At 37.8% G+C, this 25,161-nt stretch overlaps 1 protein-coding gene across 10 annotated transcripts in view; it reads right to left on the bottom strand.

Moving 5' to 3' along the window:
* The window catches only part of STK33 (serine/threonine kinase 33), a 247,396-nt gene that overhangs the window by 83,875 nt on the left and 138,360 nt on the right, over window positions 1-25,161 (bottom strand). For 5 of the 10 annotated variants that reach the window (XM_033205712.1, XM_033205718.1, XM_033205715.1 and 2 more), the window contains exons 3-4: window positions 13,036-13,421; window positions 11,502-11,615 (exon numbers count right to left, since the gene is read on the bottom strand). The exons of 2 other annotated variants lie outside the window; for them this stretch is intronic. In XM_033205712.1, coding sequence (XP_033061603.1) covers window positions 11,502-11,615; window positions 13,036-13,260 — 339 coding nt within the window. In that variant the 5' untranslated portion in view covers window positions 13,261-13,421. The remainder of the gene's footprint in view (window positions 1-11,501; window positions 11,616-13,035; window positions 13,422-25,161) is intronic. 3 more of the 10 variants (XM_033205720.1, XM_033205717.1, XM_033205719.1) reach the window with 1 other exon arrangement.

Below are 25,161 nucleotides of genomic sequence, written 5' to 3'. Positions count from 1 at the left end.
TCCATCTCAAAAAAAAAAAAAAAAAAAAAAGTCACTTCTACGTTTGTGGGTATATTTTTGGCAGCACCCCACTCCTGGTACCAATTTACTGTATTTATCCATTTTCACATCGCTGATAAAGACATACCTGAGACTGGGCAATTTACAAAATAAAAAGGTTCATTGGACTTAGAGTTCCACATGGCTGGGGAGGCCTCACAATCATGGCAGAAGGCAAGGAGGAGCAAGTCACGTCTTACATGGATGGAAGCAGGCAAGGAGAGGGTTTGTGCAGAGAAACTCCCATTTTTAAAACCATCAGATTTTATGAGATCCAGTCACTATCATGAGAACAACACGAGAAAAACCTGCCCCCATGATTCAATCATCTCCCACAGGGTCCCTCCCATAACAAGTGGGAATTACAGGAGCTACAAGATGAGATTTGGGTGGGGACACAAAACCAAACCATATCACCACGCAACAGGTAAATGAGAGGCTTGTGTTTGTATTTTCTAATGCGCACATTCCTTTCTTTTGTAACAGAAAATTCAATGCCCAACTGATTACTCACCTCCTTCATGAAGAGTTTCCTTGTTTCACACAATTGTGTCTGTTCTGTTATTTTTACTCCTATCACCATTTATGCATTGGTCCTCAAACAATATTATTGCTTTTTTGTTTACAAACCTTTTGGTTCATTTTTTTTCTTCCAAGACAGTCTAAAAGTTCCTAAAGGAGCTGTTTCTTTTGTATCTCTTTAAAAAAGCCTAGCTCCTCTCTCTTCCTTGATACCACTTAATAGCACATAATAGAATTAAAGTAAGAAAACTTAGATAATTATAAAATGGTACAAAACATAATTTTATTTTTATATTTATATCCAACTCTCAATTATATATAGAGATACCTCAGAGATATTGTGTATTCAGGTCCAGACCACCACCATAAAGCAAAAATTTCAATAAAGCATATAAAAGTTATGTTTACACTATATTATAATCTATTAACTGCAATAGCATTATGTCTAAAAATGTACACAAAATTTTAAAATGCTGTATTGCAAAAGAAATGCTAACAAACAACAATGCAGTTGTAATTTCTTTGCTGGTGGAAGGTCCTGCCTCCATGTAGATGACCGATGACTGATTAGGGTAGTGATGGTTGAAGACTGGAATGGCTGTGGCAATTTCTAAAAATAAGACAACCATGAAGTTTGGTGCATCAATTGACTCTTCCTCTCATAAAATATTTCTCTGTAGCATGTGATGCTGCTTGATAGCATTTTACTCACAGCAGAACTTCTTTCAAAACTGAAACCAGTGCTCTCAAACCCCGCCACTGCTTTATCAACTGTTTATGTAATATTTTCAATTTTGTTGTCATTTCAAAAATGTTCACAGCATCTTCACCCAGAGTATATTCCATCTCAAGAAATCACTTTCTTTGCTCATCCATAAGAAGCAATTCTTCACTCATTCATGTTTTATCATAAGATTGCAAAAAGTCCCATCTTCAGGCTCTACTTCTAGTTCTCTTGTTGTTTCCATTACATCTATAGTTACTTTATCCACTTAAGACTTGAACCCTTCAGTCATCCATGCGGGTAGGAATCAATGTTTACCAGACTCCATTAATGTTGATATTTTGACCTTCTCTCATGAATCCCAAATGTTCTTAATGGCTTCTACCATGATGAATCCTTTCCAAAAGGTTTTCAACTTAATCTGCCCAGATCCATCACTATCTGTAGTAGATATAACCTTATTAAATTTATCTCCTAAATAATAAGGCTACAAAACATAAATCACTTTGATCCATGGGCTACAGAATGAATGTTGTGTTAGCAGCCATGAAAACAACATCGATCTTGTACATCTCCATTAGAGCTTTTGGGTGACCAGGTGCATTGTCAATGAGCAGTAATATTTGGAAAGGAGACTTTTTTTCTGAGCAGTAGGTCTCAAACGTGGGCTTAAAATTTCAGTAAATCATGCTGTAAGCAAAGGTGCTATCATTCAGGCTTTGTTGTTCTATTTAAAGAGCACAGAGTAAATTTAGCATAAATTCTTAAGGCCCTAGGAATTTCAAAATGTTAAATGAGCACTGGCTTCAACTTAAAGTCACCAGCTTCACTAGCCACTAACAGGAGAGTTAGCCTATCCTTTGGGGCTGTGAAGCCAAACATTGATTTCTCCTCTCTAGCTATGAAAGGATTAGTTAGCATCTTCTTCCCATATAAGGCTTAAATCAGTTGTTTAGTGTAGCCACCTTCTATCAATGGTCTTAGCTAGATCTTCTGGATAACTTGCTGCAGCGTCTACATCAGCACTGGCTACTTCCACCTTGCACTTGTATGTTATACAGACAGCTACTTTCCTTAAACCTCCTGAACCAACCTGTGCTGGCTTCAAGCTTTTCTCTTACAACATCCTCACTTCTCTCCCCTTCACAAAACTGAAAAGAGTTAGGGACTTGCTCTGGATTAGGCTTTGGCTTAAGGGAATGTTGTGCTTGGTTTGATCTTCTTCCAAATCACTCAAACTTTCTCCATATCAGCAACAAAGCTGTTTTGCTTATCAGTCATGTATTCACTGGAATAGCACTTTTAATTTCATTCAACAACTTTTCTTTTGCATTAAAAACTTGGTTAACTGGTGCAAGAGGACTAGCTTTTAGCCTATCTTGGCCTTCAACATGCCCTCCTCATTAGACCTAATCATTTCTGGCTTTTGATTTAAAGTGAAAGACATGTAACTCTTCCTTTCACTTGAAACACTGCAGGGTTATTAATTGTCCTGACTTTAATATTGTCTCTCAGGGACTAGGAAGGGCCAAGGAGAGGGAGAGAGATGGAAGAATGGTCAGTCACTGGAGCAATCAGAATGCACACAACACTTATTAAGTATGCCATCTTATATGGGTGCAATTTGTGACACCCCCAAACAAGTACAATAGTAACATCAAAAATCACAGATCACAGATCACAACAGATACAATAATGAAGAAAAAGTTAGAAATACTGTGAGAATTACCAAAATGTGACACAAAGGCACAAAATGAGCATATGCTTTTGGAAAAATGGCACCAACAGACTTGCTTGACGCAGTTGCCAAACCTTCAAATTTGTAAAAGATGCAAGATCTGCAGAGGGCAATAAATCAAAGCACAATATGATGAAGTATGCTTATATCTTATAAAGTGAGTTAAATCTCAACTAAAATGGTCATTTACCCTTTTCTCATTTACAAAATAATCTCTTCATAACCATTTCCCCAATTTTTCTTGTCCTTTAAAAGTTAAACTTTCATTTTCTCTCTAAATGGAACCACAATTTGAAGACAGTATTTCAATACTGTTTAAATAGGAATTCTAAAATGAGAAATGGCCAACTAGTTTTTTATAAACTAATCACTTTGTTCAACTAACTGCTTTGATATTAACACATGGTGATGAAGGAGAAAATAGTTTAATATTTCTAATAATTGTGTAAGGATATTATTAAAATGATAATGTAGATCTATTTTTATTGACACAGAAGAAGTCCATGACATAGTGTGCAGTGTGAAAAGCACATAAGATATGATTTCATTATGAAAATGTATGTATGCAGAGGTGCTTACATGGATATCTGGGAAAATGTTCATCTAAATATTAAAAGTAGTTATGTAAGGGTAATAGAATTGTGGATGATTGTAATTTCCTTCTTTATACTCTTCTGAAATGTTTAAAATATTTAAAATGAGCCTATTTTATGGGGGAATAGAAGCTTCAACTTCAGCTACACCAGGTTAAGGTTACTTCTTTAAAATACGTATATATATTTGAAATATCCCCTAATTTAAAACAGGAAAAATGTTAAAGAAAAATAAAACAAAACTAGTACATGCATAGAAAAAGTGAAAGTAATAATTTTTAAATTGGTTATATCTGGTTGATGATTTTTATTTTCTCCATACTTATATTTGCCTAATTTTTCACAATGAACACAATTTGCTTTTATAAAAGCTCTTAAAACTAAATTTGTTATTTATTTATTTTATTGTTTTTGGAGACAAGGTCTCACTCTGTCACCCAGGCTAGAATGCAGCAGTATGATCATAGCTCACTGCAGCTTCAAACTTCTGCGCTCAAGTGATACTCACATCTCAGCATCCCCGCAGTAGCCAGGACTACAGTTGCATGCCACTATACCCTGCTAATTTTTTAAAAAAATTTTGTAGAGAAGGAGTTTTGCTGTGTTGCCCAGTCTGGTCTCAAACTCTTGGCCTCAAGTGATCCTCCTTCCTCAGGCTTTCAAAATGCTGGGATAAGGGGCGGAGCAAGATGGCCGAATAGGAACAGCTCCAGTCTCCAACTCCCAGCGCAAGCGACACAGAAGACCGGTGATTTCTGCATTTTCAACTGAGGTACTGGGGTCATCTCACTGGGGAGTGCCGGACAATTGGTGCTGGTCAGCTGCTGCAGACCAACGAACGAGAGCTGAAGCAGGGCAAGGCATTGCCTCACCTGGGAAGCACAGGGGGGAAGGGAATCCCATTTCCTAGCCAGAGGAACTGAGGAGACACACAACACCCGGAAAATTGGGTAATTCCCACCCCAATACTGCGCTTTAAGCAAACGGGCACACCAGGAGAGTATACCCACACCTGGCCGGAAGGGTCCCACGCTCACGGAGCCTCCCTCATTGCTAGCACAGCAGTCTGCGATCTAACGGAAACGGCAGCAGCGAGGCTGGGGGAAGGGCGCCCGCCATTGCTGTGGCTTAAGTAGGTAAACAAAGCCGCTGGGAAGCTGGAACTGGGTGGAGCTCACAGCAGCTCAAGGAAACCTGCCTGTCTCTGTAGACTCCACCTCTGGGGACAGGGCACAGCTAAATAACAACAGGGGAAGCAGCAGAGGCCTATGCAGACGCGAACGACTCTGTCTGACAGCTTTGAAGAGAGCAGTGGATCTCCCAACACAGAGGGTGAGATCTGAGGACAGAGTGCCTACTCAAGTGGGTCCCTGACCCGAGTAGCCTAACTGGGAGACATCCCCCACTAGGGGCAGTCTGACACCCGACACCTCACAGGGTGGAGTACACCCCTGAGAGGAAGCTTCCAAAGTAAGAATCAGACAGGTACAATCGCTGGTCAGCAATATTCTATCTTCTGCAAACTCTGCTGCTGATACCCAGGAAAACAGGATCTGGAATGGACCTCAAGCAATCTCCAACAGACCTACAGCTGAGGGTCCTGACTATTAGAAGGAAAATTATCAAACAGGAAGAACACCTATACCAAAACCCCATCAGTATGTCACCATCATCAAAGACCACAGGGAGATAAAACCACGAAGATGGGGAAGAAGCAGGGCAGAAAGGCTGGAAATTCAAGAAATAAGAGCACATCTCCCCCTGCAAAGGAGCGCAGCTCATCAACAGCAACGAATCAAAGCTGGTCAGAGAGTGACTTTGACGAAATGAGAGAAGAAGGCTTCAGTCCATCAAACTTCTCAGAGCTAAAGGAGGAATTACGTGCCCAGCGCAAAGAAACTAAAAATCTTGAAAAAAAAGTGGAAGAATTGATAGCTAGAATAATTAATGCAGAGAAGGTCATAAATGAAATGACAGAGATGAAAACCATGACACGAGAACTACTTGACAAATCCACAAGCTTCAGTAACCGACTCCATCAACTGGAAGAAAGAGTATCAGCGATTGAGGATCAAATGAATGAAATGAAGCGAGAAGAGAAACCAAAAGAAAAAAGAAGAAAAAGAAATGAACAAAGCCTGCAAGAAGTATGGGATTATGTAAAAAGACCAAATCTACCTCTGATTGGGGTGCCTGAAAGTGAGGGGGAAAATGGAACCAAGTTGGAAAACACTCTTCAGGATATCATCCAGGAGAACTTCCCCAACCTAGTAGGGCAGGCCAACATTCAAATTCAGGAAATACAGAGAACACCACAAAGATACTCCTCGAGAAGAGCAACTCCAAGACACATAATTGCCAGATTCACCAAAGTTGAAATGAAGGAAAAAATCTTAAGGGCAGCCAGAGAGAAAGGTCGGGTTACCCACAAAGGGAAGCCCACCAGACTAACAGCAGATCTCTCGGCAGAAACTCTACAAGCCAGAAGAGAGTGGGGGCCAATATTCAATGTTCTTAAAGAAAAGAATTTTCAACCCAGAATTTCATATCCAGCCAAACTAAGTTTCATCAGTGAAGGAGAAATAAAATCCTTTACAGATAAGCAAATGCTTAGAGATTTTGTCACCACCAGGCCTGCCTTACAAGAGACCCTGAAGGAAGCCCTAAACATGGAAAGGAACAACCGTACCAGCCATTGCAAAAACATGCCAAAATGTAAAGACCATCGAGGCTAGGAAGAAACTGCATCAACTAATGAGCAAAATAACCAGTTAATATCATAATGACAGGATCAAGTTCACACATAACAATATTACCTTAAATGTTAATGGACTAAATGCTCCAATTAAAAGACACAGACTGGCAAACTGGATAAAGAGTCAAGACCCATCAGTCTGCTGTATTCAGGAGACCCATCTCACATGCAGAGACATACATAGGCTCAAAATAAAGGGATGGAGGAAGATCTACCAAGCAAATGGAGAAAAAAAAAAGCAGGGGTTGCAATACTAGTCTCTGATAAAATAGACTTTAAACCATCAAAGATCAAAAGAGACAAAGAAGGCCATTACATAATGGTAAAGGGATCAATTCAACAGGAAGAGCTAACTATCCTAAGTATATATGCACCCAATACAGGAGCACCCAAATTCATAAAGCAAGTCCTTAGAGACTTACAAAGAGACTTAGACTCCCATACAATAATAATGGGAGATTTCAACACTCCACTGTCAACATTAGACAGATCAACGAGACAGAAAGTTAACAAGGATATCCAGGAATTGAACTCATCTCTGCACCAAGCGGACCTAATAGACATCTATAGAACTCTCCACCCCAAATCAACAGAATATACATTCTTCTCAGCACCACATCACACTTATTCCAAAATTGACCACATAATTGGAAGTAAAGCACTCCTTAGCAAATGTAAAAGAAAGAAATTATAACAAAACTGTCTCTCAGACCACAGTGCAATCAAACTAGAACTCAGGACTAAGAAACTCAATCAAAACCGCTCAACTACATGGAAACTGAACAAACTGCTCCTGAATGACTACTGGGTACATAACGAAATGAAGGCAGAAATAAAGATGTTCTTTGAAACCAATGAGAATAAAGATACAACACACCAGAATCTCTGGGACACATTTAAAGCAGTGTGTAGAGGGAAATTTATAGCACTAAATGCCCACAAGAGAAAGCTGGAAAGATCTAAAATTGACACTCTAACATCACAATTAAAAGAACTGGAGAAGCAAGAGCAAACACATTCAAAAGCTAGCAGAAGGCAAGAAATAACGAAGATCAGAGGAGAACTGAAGGAGATAGAGACACAAAAAACCCTCCAAAAAATCAATGAATCCAGGAGTTGGTTTTTTCAAAAAATCAACAAAATTGACAGACCGCTAGCAAGACTAATAAAGAAGAAAAGAGAGAAGAATCAAATAGACGCAATAAAAAATGATAAAGAGGATATCACCACCGACCGCACAGAAATACAAACTACCATCAGAGAATACTATAAACACCTCTATGCAAATCAACTAGAAAATCTAGAAGAAATGGATAATTTCCTGGACACTTACACTCTTCCAAGACTAAACCAGGAAGAAGTTGAATCCTGAATAGACCAATAGCAGGCTCTGAAATTGAGGCAATAATTAATAGCCTACCAACCAATAAAAGTCCAGGACCAGATGGATTCACAGCTGAATTCTACCAGAGGTACAAGGAGGAGCTGGTACCATTCCTTCTGAAACTATTCCAATCAACTGAAAAAGAGGGAATCCTCCCTAACTCATTTTATGAGGCCAACATCATCCTGATACCAAAGCCTGGCAGAGACACAACAAAAAAAGAGAATTTTAGACCAATATCCCTGATGAACAGCGATGCAAAAATCCTCAATAAAATACTGGCAAACCGGATTCAGCAGCACATCAAAAAGCTTATCCACCATGATCAAGTGGGCTTCATCCCTGGGATGCAAGGCTGGTTCAACATTGGCAAATCAATAAACGTAATCCAGCATATAAACAGAACCAAAGACAAGAACCACATGATTATTTCAATAGATGCAGAAAAGGCTTTTGACAAAATTCAACAGCCCTTCATGCTAAAAACGCTCAATAAATTCGGTATTGATGGAACATATCTCAAAATATAAGAGCTATTTATGACAACCCACAGCCATATCATACTGAATGGGCAAAAACTGGAAAAATTCCCTTTGAAAACTGGCACAAGACAGGGATGCCCTCTCTCACCACTCCTATTCAACATAGTGTTGGAAGTTCTGGCTAGGGCAATCAGGCAAGAGAAAGAAATCAAGGGTATCCAGTTAGGAAAAGAAGAAGTCAAATTGTCCCTGTTTGCAGATGACATGATTGTATATTTAGAAAACCCCATTGTCTCAGCCCAAAATCTCCTTAAGCTGATAAGCAACTTCAGCAAAGTCTCAGGATACAAAATTAATGTGCAAAAATCACAAGCATTCTTATACACCAGTCACAGACAAACAGAGAGCCAAATCATGAATGAACTTCCATTCACAATTGCTTCAAAGAGAATAAAATACCTAGGAATCCAACTTACAAGGGATGTAAAGGACCTCTTCAAGGAGAACTACAAACCACTGCTCAGTGAAATAAAAGAGGACACAAACAAATGGAAGAACATACCATGCTCATGGATAGGAAGAATCAATATCGTGAAAATGGCCATACTGCCCAAGGCAATTTATAGATTCAATGCCATCCCCATCAAGCTACCAATGAGTTTCTTCACAGAATTGGAAAAAACTGCTTTAAAGTTCATATGGAACCAACAAGAGCCCGCATTGCCAAGACAATCCTAAGTCATAAGAACAAAGCTGGAGGCATCACGCTACCTGACTTCAAACTATACTACAAGGCTACAGTAACCAAAACAGCATGGTACTGGTACCAAAACAGAGATATAGACCAATGGAACAGAACAGAGTCCTCAGAAATAATACCACACATCTACAGCCATCTGATCTTTGACAAACCTGACAAAAACAAGAATTGGGGAAAGGATTCCCTATTTAATAAATGGTGCTGGGAAAATTGGCTAGCCATAAGTAGAAAGCTGAAACTGGATCCTTTCCTTACCCCTTATACGAAGATTATGGATTAGAGACTTAAATGTTAGACCTAATACCATAAAAACCCTAGAAGAAAACCTAGGTAGTACCATTCAGGACATAGGCATGGGCAAGGACTTCATGTCTAAAACACCAAAAGCAATGGCAGCAAAAGCCAAAATTGACAAATGGGATCTAATTAAACTAAAGAGCTTCTGCACAGCAAAAGAAACTACCATCAGAGTGAACAGGAAACCTACAGAATGGGAGAAAATTTTTGCCATCTACTCATCTGACAAAGGGCTATTATCCAGAATCCACAAAGAACTCAAACAAATTTACAAGAAAAAAACAAACAACCCCATCAAAAAGTGGGCAAAGGATATGAACAGACATTTCTCAAAAGAAGACATTCATACAGCCAACAGACACATGAAAAAATGCTCATCATCACTGGCCATCAGAGAGATGCAAATCAAAACCACAATGAGATACCATCTCACACCAGTTAGAATGGCAATCATTCAAAAGTCAGGAAACAACAGGTGCTGGAGAGGATGTGGAGAAATAGGAACACTTTTACACTGTTGGTGTGATTGTAAACTAGTTCAACCATTATGGAAAACAATATGGCGATTCCTCAAGGATCTAGAACTAGATGTACCATATGACCCAGCCATCCTACTACTGGGTATATACCCAAAGGATTATAAATCATGCTGCTATAAAGACACATGCACACGTATGTTTAGTGCGGCACTATTCACAATAGCAAAGACTTGGAATCAACCCAAATGTCCATCTGTGACAGACTGGATTAAGAAAATGTGGCATATATACACATGGAATATTATGCAGCCATAAAAAAGATGAGTTTGTGTCCTTTGTAGGGACATGGATGCAGCTGGAAACCATCATTCTTAGCAAACTATCACAAGAACAGAAAACCAAACACCGCATGTTCTCACTCATAGATGGAACTGAACAATGACATCACTTGGACTCGGAAGGGAACATCACACACTGGGGCCTATCATGGGGAGGGGGGAGGGGGGAGGGATTGCATTGGGAGTTATACCTGATATAAATGACGAATTGATGGGTGCTGACGAGTTGATGGGTGCAGCACACCAACATGGCACAAGTATACATATGTAACAAACCTGCACGTTATGCACATGTACCCCAGAACTTAAAGTATGATAAAATAATAATAATAATAATAATAATAATAACAAAAGTAAAAAAAAAAACAAAATGCTGGGATAACAGGCATGAATCATCATGCCTCGCCCAAGGCTAAATTTAAAACTTGGTAAATTTATCTGTGTGTGTTGTAAGTACAGGCCTTTAATTAAAGGGGAGAAATTTAAACTTTTCAAGTCAGAGTTTCTCAGGCCAGGCAGCTTTTCTAAGCACTTCATGTAAGTTGCCAAATATCTTTTAAAACAAGTTTTGACGTCAGGCTTGATCATTTCTAGCTTTTGATTTAAAGAGAAAGACATGCAACTCTCCCTTTCACGTGACCACTGTAGGATTAATAATTGGCCTAATTTCAATATTTTTGTGTATCAGGCACTAGGGAGGCCGAAGGAGAGGGAGAGAGATGAAGAGTGGTCAGTCAGCTGAGCAATCAGAACATAAACATTTATTAAGTATACCATCTTAAATGGGTGCAATTTGTGGTGCCCCAAAGCAATTTAAATGGTAACATTAATGCAATTTTCTTCTTTTTGTGGTTGTTCTTACTGCAGTTTCTTTAATGTAAAAACACGCATTTTAATTTTTTATTGTTCTAATATTTAATTCATATTTTATATAATAATTTGAATCCTGGAAAAATAATACTGGTATTTATCCAATAGCAGGATGGAAAAGATGGAGGAGCTCATGAGGGAGATTCTGGCCTCACTATCAAGGAAGTGAACAGCCTAACTAACTAAAATCATCTAGTCCTTTTCTGCATCATGAAAAGGTCTAAACAAAGACTCCACTATTGCTTTCAGCAATGGCCAAGACCTGAAGATGAAACTATCCTCATTTTATCTAATGAAAATGTTCTCCACTTTAATTAAAATCCACTTGGTCCTCCATAAACAGAAAATAATTAATCTGTATTTTCTTTAATAAAAATGTTACCATACTTGAAAATGGTATGTTTCCTCTTTTCTTTACTTCTTTTCTTTAGAGATTTATTTTTAAATCATTTTTTTCCATTAACCATTGACTTAAAAGAAACCTGAAAGCTCACAGTAGCTTAATTTGCTTTCTATATACCTCAATAGCAGCTCCATTCTCAATCCTTATGTGAGGAACTTTCCCTTCTGTAAAGTTGCCCCGACCCCACTGTTGTTGAGATGCTTTTCTCTCTACATTTGAGGTTCTTGAGGGCTGGGATCAAAAAAAAGAAAAAATTAATTAAAAAAACAACAACTTTAAGATGTAATATTCTTGGTTGACAAAGAATCCTAATTTAGATAATTTGGTAACTCCTTAACGTGTGCCATGTTTACTATGTACAAGATTGTTTACTGTCTTTTTCAAATTCTAAGCCCTACGCAATTCATTGGCTCATTAGGTTAAAGGAGACCTTAAGAAGTTATTCAATCCAATCCCCTGAATCCAGGAAAGTCTACATGATAACCAGCACAGCAGATTCATCAAAGTTTACCTAGTCATTCTCTGAAATCAAAGAAAGCAACTTTATAGCTTTCTCAATCACTCTCCTTTCACAATTTAACAACCATCTCAAATAGCTTATACATAAATTATTGGCCACTCAAAAATATGCTTTGAGTGAAAATAACATAGTAACAACTCACTCTGAGACATCCATATAGCAGTAACTATATGGTAACACAAATCAGAAATAACAGTCAAGGGAGAACATATGAAGAAGGTACAATTTTGAGGAATGGGAACCTGACTTTTCTTAGGCTTATTGCTCTCTGTCTCCAAAGTTGTGTTGTATCAACCACAATCTTACACATTGCCTATTCTATATAAAGATGAATATGGCCAGGCACGGTGGCTCATGCCTGTAATCCCAGCACTTTGGGAGGCCGAGGTGGGAGGTCCTCCATGAGGTCCGGAGTTCAAGACCAGCCTGACTAGCATGGAGAAACCCCCTCTCTACTAAAAATACAAAAAATTAGCTGGGTATGGTGGCACATGCCTGTAATCCCAGCTACTCAGGAGGCTGAGGTAGGAGAATCACTTGAACCCAGGAGGCAGAGGTTGCGGTGAGCTGAGATTGTGCCATTGCATTCCAGCCTAGGCAACAAGAGCAAAAGTCCATCTCAAAAAAATTTTTTTAAAAAGATGAATACATCAAAATCAGTACAACCGGGTAGCCACAGATTATTTGTAACTAATGCAAACTGATTTTGTTAAGTATAGTTCATATTCCATCTAGACAACCACAACTTAAATAACAAAGCCATAACTACCCTTTACTTAACCACAACCATAAATCTCATTCTTCATCAGCTGAAGAAAATACTCAAAAATTTAGATTTAATTCAACTTGAAAACCAATTCATTTCTGTATAAACCATTAAAAAAAGAAGTTGGGATAACATGTTTAATTACCTCATGTCCTGAGAAATAATTAATTTGGGCAGTGGTTGGAAACATAATATAACAAGTTACTAACCAAATTTACTCACCTCTTCTGTGAGAAAGAAATGTTTAATAGTTATGAAGGCAATTAATTAACTAACAAGAACTCATGGGATATGGATGAAGCTAGGAGTGCCATCAGGGAACAGGATGTCAACTTGTGCTTAGATGTGGAATCTTTGATATTTACCAAATCTTTCCCAGAGGTTATGTCTCTGTTGACACTTTTTTCTTTTTTCCTCTCCAGTGAAATTGAAGACTCTGCACTACCAATGCTTGACGTCTGTGACATTTCCACCACTAAAACTGGAGGAACCCTTGTTTTGCTGGAACACACACAAAGTACATCTTTCTGAGAAGCAGATGAACAGTCAGGGCATTCTATGGATTTTTTATCTAAGTCACTATCAGCCATTTGTTTAACTCTGCAACAAAAGCAACTTTAAAAATCCTTCCACTGTTTGAGGAAGAAAACCAGAACAGAAAGGATAAGGTAGTTGATGGTGAAAACTGTAACTTCGAACTGGTGAAGTCCTTAAGTTAAGGATGCACTAGACACATATTCACACGTGAGAGCTGCAGAAAGAAAAGAAATCACCATTTAGATAAATTCTTATCCTATTACCATCCTGGAAATCAGAGAAAAGCTAGCAACTAGCCACTAGAAGCATCCTGTATAGACATGAAAAGGACAAAATAGGACCACAAAACTGCTGAAAAACATGATCTAAAACAGCATCTTATCAAACTGCAGTAGTGGGTTATGAAATCCACTTTGTGGGTTGATATCACTTTTTAAAAATAAAGTAGAATCAAATAGATAATAGAGTATTTAGCATACCTCCTTGGAAATTTCTGTGAAACTTTTAATTAGACAGATATATATGTATAGAGTGTGTGTGTGCGTGTGTACTTGATCACAGTATGAAATGTATTTCTTAATGTTGGTTGTGGTTTTTTAAAAGGTTTAATATATTAGTGTTAAACATACATTATTATGGTTTCAAATTTTAAACCTTAATCTATGTATTATTAGAGCAAATTCCTATTACATACTTTACAAAGGAGTGAATAATTCACTTTTTATAAAACTAGCTAATCCTAAAAGTTTAAGTATCCTCATAAGTATCCTCATTTTTATATTGAGCAAAAATAAAAATGAGTGGGTGCTATCTTTCCCTGAGCCTAAAATAGGTATGGCAGCATTTTACTTAACGAGGACCATTGGCAGCTGCATAGTGGCAAGTTGGAAAGATCTCATTTGAGGAGGAAGAAAAATACACTCTGCGGTACATATAAAGGAGTACCTTGAGAAACTTCCAGAAGTAATTGGGAGCACATTATTATAGTTTTATGCTATACCATTTCAGATAGTCTTTAAAAGTAGATTTTGTAGTCATAGATTGATAAAGCTGGGGATATATGCAATATACCGTTATCCTTTGAACTGCAATAAACATGACTAGAATAGGAAATTAAATATATTTATTTCATTAAAGAAATAGTTGGTTTTCTAATCAGAAAGCTGTGCTGACTTTTATCTAATCCTTATCTATTGTGATTGGCAGGAAAATCTGCCAGGCCCATAGGATTTTATAAAAGATACTGCTAGTAGTTTACCTAAAAGTTGTCCTCCCATTCTTTCTTACGAACAAAATTCTGATTTTCTTTGGGGCAGCAATATGCTCATTAACATCCTACATTTCCGGGCTTCTCTTTCAGATTGGGGTAGCCATGTGACTTATGGCCATTAAGCTTAATAGAATGCAGGCAAAGCTGCACTTACAAGAAAATTTATACTCTTAAACCTTTATTAAAATCAGAGGAGAAAGGATAAAAATATACTAAGTGTGCAGTCAAATCTAAAAGTTAGAAAAACATAATTAAAGAGCAAGATTAAGAAACAGAAATGACAAAGAAATTTTCTTGAATTTTGTCTATAAGGTCCCAAATAAATGGACTCTTCACTACCTCTCAGTTTTCATATCTCCTCTCTCTCAGATACAGTAGCCTCTTGCTGCTCCTCTAATTTGCCAAGTATACTCCCTTCTCAAGGCTTTGTCCTTCTGCTTCCTCTGCCTGGGATGCTTTTCCCTCCAACATTCACACAGTTTGCTCCCGTGCTTCACTGAGCCTTCTGCTCATTTGAAAGGCTTTCCTAACCACATCATCTAAAACAAGCCCATGCTCTCCGCCCCTTACCTTGCTTTACTTTTCTTCATGCCACTTATCATTTCACTCAGGAAGTTTCATAGTAAAGTCCTCTCCTACTTTTATTGAACAGATGGTTCTCATATAAATGGTTTCAGAGCATGCAAAGCCATCCAGTTCATTTTATTCACTTAGAATAACCAAAATCTAACCATGGTAAGTGTTCCCCAAAAGGGGGATTTAGAGGTCAATCTCATTTGTGAATAGATTTTAAAATCCTAAATGCTGTACTTAACATTTACCCCAGGTAATGTATACAGTGTATTATAAGATTATTAAATAGAATTAATAGATAAGTCAGCCCAATAAATATAACCTTTCATCAAAGTGGTAGGAAAAAAATTTCTATTGTGATTAAAACTTATAATGGAGAGTATGGGGACAGGCATATTAAAAGTGCCCTCCAGACAGGCAGAGGAAGAAAAGAATGCAACTGATGCCACTCAAAACACACACACACACACACACACACACACACACCCCTCTTATAAACACTTAACCTGGTTTTTCAAGAATATGTAGCAAGACAAAGAAAATTCAGAATGTACCCGTATCACTTTGCAAAATGATTTAACTTCAGGTCTAGAAGAAAACGTTTTGCATTTCAGGTTAAGTATAAAACCTATAACCATCAATGACTCAGAGCAGTGGAGTAGATCTGCAACTAATAGGCTTTCTGTTTGGGAAAAATAGTGCTTTCTCTCTGCAGGTGTAGAGAAGTCCCATGTCAGACGTGTAAAACATCATTTTTTGCATACATTAAGAATACTGAGTTTACGGTACTTTTTATAAGAAATTGTAAGAAGCATTTGTAACGTACAGTTTTATTTAACTGCAGTTGAGTTCCTTCATGATAAACAGTACTCCTAAAAGCATACTTACAATATCCTTCAAGGTTTACAAATATATATATATTCACAAGTTTTCAACGGAATCTTTAAATATTAAAATTTTCATTTTAAGATAGATTTTGGGAGATCTAAAAACAGCTATTCTTTTCTTAGCTTTGTTCAGAAAGCATTTCCTTTAATTTTCATCAATTTTTCAATAAGTCATTATTGTATCACTGACATTGTCATAGACTTTTGAGTACTTTCTCGCTCCTCCAGCCTTCTGATTTATCAGTTGCCTTAGAAGTACTCGGTAGCTATAGTCATAAAGCACAGGAATTTTTTCTATTACTCACTGAGAAGTTTCATTTTTGCTCTCCAGTCTACCAAGCCCTACATTTGCCAAAGTAATGTTCTACTTTCTTACCACAGCAATTCTAAAACAATAGGTTGAATAGCTGCATGCAAAATTTCTTGACAAGAATTAGATTTCAAATTTAACTTCTTTTTGCCTGGCTGAATTCTAATTATTTTAGCTTAAACAAAAACCAAGATAGAACAAATGTTTACTCACATTTATTTCTTTCTCATTTGCGAATTGATCTGAAAGATTTGTTACTAAAACAAATCTACTATCTCACAGGACAAAAGATGTCACTCATATTTTAGAGGCTTAAAATTAATCAAGTATTGCAAACTTATGTAAACACAAAGATTAATAGCTCTTTTTCTATAGAATCATGTAATTATCTTTAAACAGGACTTTAGATATAAAAATATGTATTACAAAACCAAAGAATCTTCTAACACAATAATGGTTCTTTGTGTCTCCAAAGATTGGACATACATAGGAATCAGACATAATATAAGTAAATAAAATAAGTTCAAATCATGTCAGTATTAAACTAACACATGAGCCTTCCTTTGGCTAAAGGTTTTCATTTTATTTTTAGAACTAAAGCAAGTCAATAAAACAACTCTGATACCAAAAATCTCTGAGCTTTTATTTAATCATAAAAAGGTCTCTTACATATTGGCCCTAGAAGATACACTTATAGCAATTTCCTCAAGAAAATGAACACAAGAATGGTTTTATAAGATATAACTAGCTACAATTTTCTTCTCCAAAAGCAATTTTTTAAGTTTTCTTTACTAAGACTGTGTCTACAAGAAACCTAAATAGTCAATTCAGTCAAAAATATGTTTTATTCAAGTAAAGGGGAAAAAAAACTTATGGATTGTCTGACATTCTGCAGACCAAGCCAAATGACTGACTGCTTTTGTAACATGTTTACAAAGCCTAAAGAAGGGCCCAATGAGTTTTCTAGTTCATATTGCCATATTTTAAGGAAGACTAGCACTTATTATTTTCATTAAGGGCATGATTAGGAAAATGAGTCTGTACTGTCTTATAAAAGGATTTACAGTATATTTAAAATTTACATTATTTCAGAATTTTAAAATATGTTTGACTGGTGTTTGCTTTAATTTTTCCTTTCTATTTTGATTTGCATGATGTTCCTTACTGATTAAGCTGTAATACGGAAGGACAGTCTTCAATGTGGCCCCTATACTGACAGTTAAAAGCGAGAACAGAGGTCAGGCGGTGGCTCACGCCTACAATCCCAGCACTTTGGAAGGCTGATGCAGCTGGATCACGAGGTCAGGAGATCGAGACCATCCTGACCAACATGGTGAAAACCCATCTCTACTAAAAATACAAAAATTAGCCAGGTGTGGTGTCATGCACCTGTAATCCCAGCTACTAGGGAGGCTGAGGCAGGAGAATTGTTTGAACCCAGAAGGTAGAGATTGCAGGGAGCCAAGATGGTGCCACTGCACTCCAGTCTGGCAACGGAGCTAGATTCCGTCTCAAAACAAAAAAAGGGGGGGGAAACAGAAATTGCAGTTCAGAGACAGTGGATAAACCAGGAAACCCTCTCCCTGATTCTTCCCTGTTGATATCAGTCTTTTCTCCCTCTCCATTATAAGTAACCAGAAGCTGGCCGGGCCCAGTGGTTCACACCTATAATCCCAACACTTTGGGAGGCAGAGGCAGGCAATCACTTGCGGTCAGGAGTTCGAGACCAGCCTGGCCAACATGGTGAAACCCCATCTCTACAAAAAATACAAAAATTAGCCAGTTGTGGTGGTGTGCTCCTGTAGTCCTAGCTACTCAGGAAGCTGAGGTGGGAAAATCGCTTGAACCCAGGAGGCAGAGGTTGCAGTGAGCTGAGATCACACCACTGCATTCTAGCCTGGGTGACAGAGCGAGACTCTGTCTCAAAAAAAATAACAAATATAAAACTAAGCAACTGGAAGCCAAGGACCTTTCTTCAACACAGGCCCTTCCTTGTACATAATAGGCACTCAGTGAAAATTTTTGGGTGGTGATTTTGTGGAAAAGAGCCAGAATCACAAATCACTTAGTTAGAAAAACAGGCAGGAATATAGGAAAAGTTGTCAAAGAAATGAGGGGATCACATGGAGAAGAGATATCTCAAGGGGAATGTGAGAGCTCTCTTCACATTTCTGAAGAAGATAAGGCATACAGGATTAGACTTCTGTGTGATTTGAAGAGAGAGTGAGTGCCAATTTCCATCTAATATAAAGGGCTTCCTGACATTTATAGCTGTCAAAGATAAAAGGAAAGACTATCTCAGTGACTACAAGTGTTTGAGTAGAGGCTGGAGCGTCAGTTGGAAGAAGGGAAGCAATGGGGGAATTTAAGCACAGACTAGGACGTATTGAGGTTCCTTCTACCCCTAAAATTATACGAAGATGAATCACTCCCAACGATCATCTGAGGTGTAGCAGACATTTAAAGGAATGGAAGTGGCATTGTTCCTCACCTCCACTGTGGAGATTTCAATATTATAATGGGGATCCAGATCAGACCAAACCAGTTACAGCCCTAAAATTCACCTCAGTCAACATGAACTCCACCTGTGACAGATCAGCATTATTGGAATTTATCCTGGGGTGGGGAGGGGCATAGTAAGATGCCGGGGGGCAGATGAGCCAGAAGGCTGGATGTGCTAAGAAGTAGTGGCCCTGCCTAGAAAAGAAGAAGATAAAAAACAGAAGAAAAAATATGTAAGAAAAAGGAAATAATCCCTCCTTCCTCTTCATGAAATCAGAGAACAGGTCTAAGAGCGAGCAAGTGGGCCCACATGTAGCTAAGGCAGACAAAAAATTGTGTTGCCAACAGATTCTTGAAGAAGTAAAACTGCTCTAAGGATCCAAACAGGAAGGCTCTGCTGTGCTCCATCCAGGAAGCTGAAAAGAAAAGTCTCCTCATACTCAGGAATCTTAATCCAATAAGCAAAAGATCAATAAGATCAGGAACTCAATAGTAAATCTGGGAAGTCCGCTAGCTTTGACTATCATGCACCAATTAAAACTTTTTCAATAATAAATATATTAATGTAAAATTCCATAGTCAGAGTACCTGTATTCTACATCAAACATTCTCAAGAGTACTGAGAGAGAGGAGCTGTCCAAAGCCAGCAACTTTCCAGGAAAATTACGTAGTTAGCTGAGGAAATGGGTGATGTAACACTCTGACTTGGATGTTTCATTTCACATGAGGAAAGGCACTCTGATCCTCAAGATCACGTTCAAGGGATGAAAGCACAACTGAAGGATTCAGGCAACTTTCCCCTTATAGCCAGATCACTGCAAACTTGACAACTCCAAACAGTCTACAACCAAATGCCAACAACAGATTCCAAAATCCCTGTTTTCAAGTTTTAGCAGAAATAATATTAATTTAATAAAACAGAAACAACAACAAAAACTACACTGAACTGTGAGCCCCTCCAGGGCAGGAACCATGTCCTATTTACGTTGCCATTTATGTCCAGCAAAAGGCCTCCCTTAAGTAAGGATTATTGATTGAAAGTCATTAACTGATTGATGGAAACAGTGTTTTGGAGCTTACAAATATAACATACAAGGCAGGTACCCAGTGTAAGGCAGCCAATGACCTGACATGTAAATGAAGTCAGAATGTATCTGTGAAGTCTCCAAGGCCAAAAACTGCACCTCCACCACAATGAAGCCCTCACTCCATCCTGTAGCTTTCCTTCTGGAGCAAAATGTCAAAACCCTACACCCAGCCTGACTCCAATCAGGCTAGATTTCCATCTGATTCTGAAAGGCTCCCTATCAGACAAGATGCTATAACTGCATCCCCATCTTATGTTCTAGCCACATTTTTAGTTTTCAGGAGTCTAAAAGGATATAAACACGTAAGTATTTATTTTGGTGATGGACCATATTGTCAAACCCAAAGGGCTTCTGCTAGCCTTACCTACTCCCCAACAACTATAGGCAGTGGTCATAATAAACCTTATTATCAATATCTTCATATTCAACAAAAGATCAGTATTTTTGCAGACAGAGTAACTAACAATAACCAGTTTGTTTTTCTTTCATAACAAAATGTGTAAGTAACAGCTAAGACCAAAAAGATTCATGTGAGACATAAGATAACCTTCCAGGCTCCCCAGCCACATAATTTCAAGTAAGAATGCTTGTTTTCTGGGAGAGCCTGTTCCTTCGATCCCAGTGATGAGCCACTTATCCACAGTACACAAATCCTAGGCTCATAGCCAGAACAAAAGCATTTAGAATGTCATAGCTGAGGAATAAATGTGTCATGGCTGTTAAATTCAGCAAAACGGGAAAGATAAGGGAAGACTGCATCTGGCACCAGAACTACCTAGTAAGAAAAGGCACTCAGTGGCAAGTTTTCTGTAAATCTGATCAGTAAGAGTATCTAGAGGGCAGTTAGGAGTCCAGCAAAGAGCATCAGAGGCCCCACAGGAGAACAGACCAAATGAGAATCCAGCCATCTAATAGTTTATGTATATATCCACACATACTTTAATACCTGTGATATACTAAGGATTGAATTAGGGATAAAGAGATTATGAAGGCACAGGCTTCACTCATAATGATTATGATAATGATAACAAATATGAACAAAGGATAAAAGTGATACAAAAGATGGAGTGGCCAGGGAAGTAACACGATCTAGTGGGACACATACAATTTTTAGAGTGAGAGATACCAGGGTTTGAATTCCACTCCTATCTCTTATTAGCTCAGTTCCCCCGTATGCAAAGCAGAGATAGCAGCAGCAACTATCTTGTTTTCTTTTTCTTTTTCTTTTTTTTTTTTTTTGAGACACAGTCTTGATCTGTCACCCAGGCTGGAGTGCAGTGTCACGATCTCGGCTCACTGCAAGCTCCACCTCCCAGATTCACGCCATTCTCCTGCCTCAGCCTCCCGAGTAACTGGGACTACAGGCACCTGCCACCATGCCCGACTAATTTTTTTGTATTTTTCGTAGAGATGGGGGTTTCACCATGTTAGCCAAGATGGTCTCAATCTCCTGACCTCGTGATCTGCCTGCCTCGGCTTCCCAAAGTACTGGGATTACAGGTGTGAGCCACCACACCTAGCCAGCAGTAACTATCCTATGTAATTGTTGTGAGGACTAACTAGATAACACTTGTAAAGTTCCTGGTACTTTGTCTGACACATATTATTGCTTTAAAAATCATTATTACTCACTTGCTGAGGGGAAGTTTCATGGGGCAGGTAATACTCTAAGTTGTAAGGAATGAGTTGGAGTCACCTGTGAAGAAGTCAAGGAAAGGTTCTCCAAGTAGAGACATGAGCACATGCAAGGGCTCAGAGCCTGTGGTTCCAGATGAATGGAAGGAGGTGGTTTCCATTTGAAGGCGAGAACAATAGGAGAGACAAAGTTGGGTCTCTCTCCTGGGATGAGAAATAGGAAGAAGCACTTTCAGAAAAAATTCGGGTTAAATAAGAGTGTTTTTCACTGAAGAATAGGCACAAAAGATGGATGGGGTGGAGTGGGACATGAGGCCCTTGTTCTGAAGAGCTGCAAAAAGAAAAGACTACTGTAATGGAATAGTCTTAGGTGGGCACTGCCAGAACTGACCCTAATCAGCCACAGGTTTTAGTGAACAGAGAGTGACCACCAAATTCAACACTAACTCTTCAGCAAGCAACTGAAACTCTGCAATGGAGGGGGCACAAGGCATCAATGTCTGCTGAAAATATAAACTGTAAAGCTAAAAAGTATCAAGAATAGGCTCCAGCCAGTACAATCAATCAAAATCTACTGCCATACGAACATATTAGAATTTAGTGACAAGTTCACTATAGTCAATGTTTCAATGTGACAGAATAAATGACTTATTTCTAATGAGTGCCAAAATTACAAAAAATACCAAACAATGCTTCTCACTATAACTTCCACAATAAAATATTAAGTTCTTTATTTTATACATATATACATGCAAATGCCCCTACTCCAAATTCCGTACTATTGCCAAGAAAGCTACACCAATTTTAAGGAACAGAACATGAATGTTCTACCATTTGAGAGTCTAAAGACCCCAAGTTTCTAAACAGTTATTGAACATTAAAATCTCAGAAGTCTTCTGAGACAATTTGACATCTATTTTTCATGTACACAAACTTAAAACGAAATGTTTGTACTCACACTAAAGCAGAAAGAACCCAAGTTTTACTGTCAGACCAATGCTCAAATTCCTCCCTAGTAACCTACCTGGTCTCAGCCTCCACATACGCAACATATATAGATGGTGTGTATATATATCTGAATGGCATATTTGTTTTAGGGATAAGGTATCATGTATGTAAAGTCCTGATATGTTTTAAGCTCCTAATAAATGGAGGCTTTTATTACTGTTGTGCAACTCTGTCAAAACCCAATGCATGATAGCATCAGAAAATTATTTCAGCAGTCGTAATCTCTCAACCTAATGCTCCAAATATTGTTCTACATGGATTCTAAGATACAAACTGCCATATAATTAGCTCATAGCTAGCTTAAAATACAACCCTATGGGAGCTTGCTCTAGATGTTTGCAGCTGAGTTGTAGAGGGAATGGCTTGATGAAATAGCCTACGATCAACTTGTGAAGCTGAATTCTGAATGCTACAAGGCACCCAGATACCACATTTATAAGAACTGTATATTTTAAATATGTAAATTCTGCATAGCAAAGAGAACATTCTAATTTAGCAAAGACCAAAGTCTATCAAATAAAAATTACTCATCTATATTATACCTTAACAACTGATTGAGAAGGAATAGTATATATATGATTAGGTTTTCACAGAAAGGAGGCAACTGTATCCACAGATTTATTTATTTGGTGAGTTTTTGAAACCTTGCAATGGAACTATAAAAACAGTGTGATTAAAATCGATAGAGCACATCAATTGGTGATTCTGTTGCCCAAGAAAAGGCAACAAGCCTTAGGCATGTTATTAGTAGATTATACAATTTCACTGACAGGTTCAAGATTTTTAAAGGCAACTGAGAAGAGAGAGGATTTCTCTTTTGGTGCCAAGGGATTTTTCTCTTCTAAAAGGAAATCATCATGTCCTTTTAAAAATGAAGATTAAAAATATCTTCTGCAACATTTGGAAAATAATATTGTTTTCCTTTATTTCCTAAAATAAAAATATATTGATGATTCTGATTAAAATTAAACTGAAAGCTATTTTTGTTGAACAATACTGTATCCAACCACATATCCATTTAACAAATATCAGAATAATTTGAGAAGTAGAGGTTCTAAGTTTATTATTTCCAAAAAGTCCATGCAGAAGAACATGAAAGTCTAAAAATATGAGTTTCCAGACCTCTTCTGCAAAAATTATAAATGATTCTCTTTTCATGTATTAGTGATAAAAGTATATACTTTTACACAGGCCTTCAAAGTCGAAGAATGTTGTTTCAAAGCACACTTTTTAACCAGATAACAAAAGTTATGTAGATATAAATTTGTCTTATTAAAAAGTGACCAAGCCAAACTGAACCTAAAATCAGCAAGATTTTAGTCAGATATTCCACTATACTACAAACAGAAAATTGCAAAAATGTTCAATTGGTTGCTTTATCGTGAAAAGTCCAGAGTAGAAACATCTTTGTGTAGCTGGGAAAACTAATAGCAACAATTTTATGTAGCTTTATGCTTACAACAGAAAAGAAAAAGTTGACTACAAAGTTGACCAGAGTTTAATCACTGAATCTCAATATGAAATACAAGGCAAGGTTCACAGAAATAAATAAGTTGACTCAGTCATTAGGCTGTATAGCTTTTGCCAAATGAACAGTAAAGTCTACTTAGTGGGGCTTAAGTCTTTACACTTACATCAGGCATAATTTTTCAAAGAAAACTACAAAACACTACTTTCTTGTCAGTAATATATGTACATACTTGAAAATATATAATAGCTTTATATTCTAAATAACTATTGAAATAGATAGCTTTATTAACTAAACAATGCAAACAATTTTCTTTAGCTTCTCCCTCTCCCTCAGTTTCCACATTCAATATCGACAAGTCCATTCTATTTCCAAAACACTTCTCAAATCAATCAGTTTTCTCTATTCCAAATATCATATCCTAGCCCACACACTATCATCTCTTGCCTGGATTACTGCAAGAGTTTCCTAACTGGTCACCCTGACTCCATCTAAGCCATATTATCCAAAGCTTTCTCCATACTCTAGCCAGAATACTATTTCTAACACGCAAATCTGATCACATTTCTTCCCAAGAAAAACCACTTCAGTGGCTCCCAAAAGCACTGACATTAAAGTAGATCCCTTAACTTGACATACAGAAGCCTGTGTGATACAGTCTCAGCTTAATTCTTCAGGCTTAACTCATACTACTTCCTTAACAAAATTTGCCAACATACAGAACTTCTTTCATTTCCCGGAATCCAGTGCTTTCTCTAGGCCTTCTTATGTGTACTCAGCCTGGAACACTCTTTCCCATTCCTCTCTTCATCTGCATAATTCCTACTCTTCCTGCAAATCTCAGCTTAGACATCATCTCCTCTGAAATTCTCTTAAAATCTTGAGTCTTGGTTGAGTCTCAGCCTCTCCTATGTACACTTACTACACCATACTCTGAATTGTACTTGGTCACCTCCTTGTTCGTGTCCTTCACTATTCTCAAAGCTCCCTGAAAGCAGAGATGGTGTTTATGTTGTTAGTCACTGTTTATCAGGTGAGAGAATGACATAATAAAATGTGCTTTTTGGAAAGCATATTCTACCTTCAGTAGAATGTACAGACGGCAGGACAAGCCAGGAGATGGGAAGACAGGAAATCATTACAATTGTTTTAAGCAAGATGAAATTGTGGCCTTAACTAGGAAAGCAGAATCAGGAATGAGGAAAGTAGACAA

The sequence above is a fragment of the Trachypithecus francoisi genome, unplaced genomic scaffold (genome assembly GCF_009764315.1).
Source record: "Trachypithecus francoisi isolate TF-2019V2 unplaced genomic scaffold, Tfra_2.0 Lachesis_group8, whole genome shotgun sequence".
Taxonomy (NCBI): domain Eukaryota; kingdom Metazoa; phylum Chordata; class Mammalia; order Primates; family Cercopithecidae; genus Trachypithecus; species Trachypithecus francoisi.
Note: the sequence above shows the minus strand (reverse complement) of the source record. Positions and strands in the feature narration are given on the sequence as shown.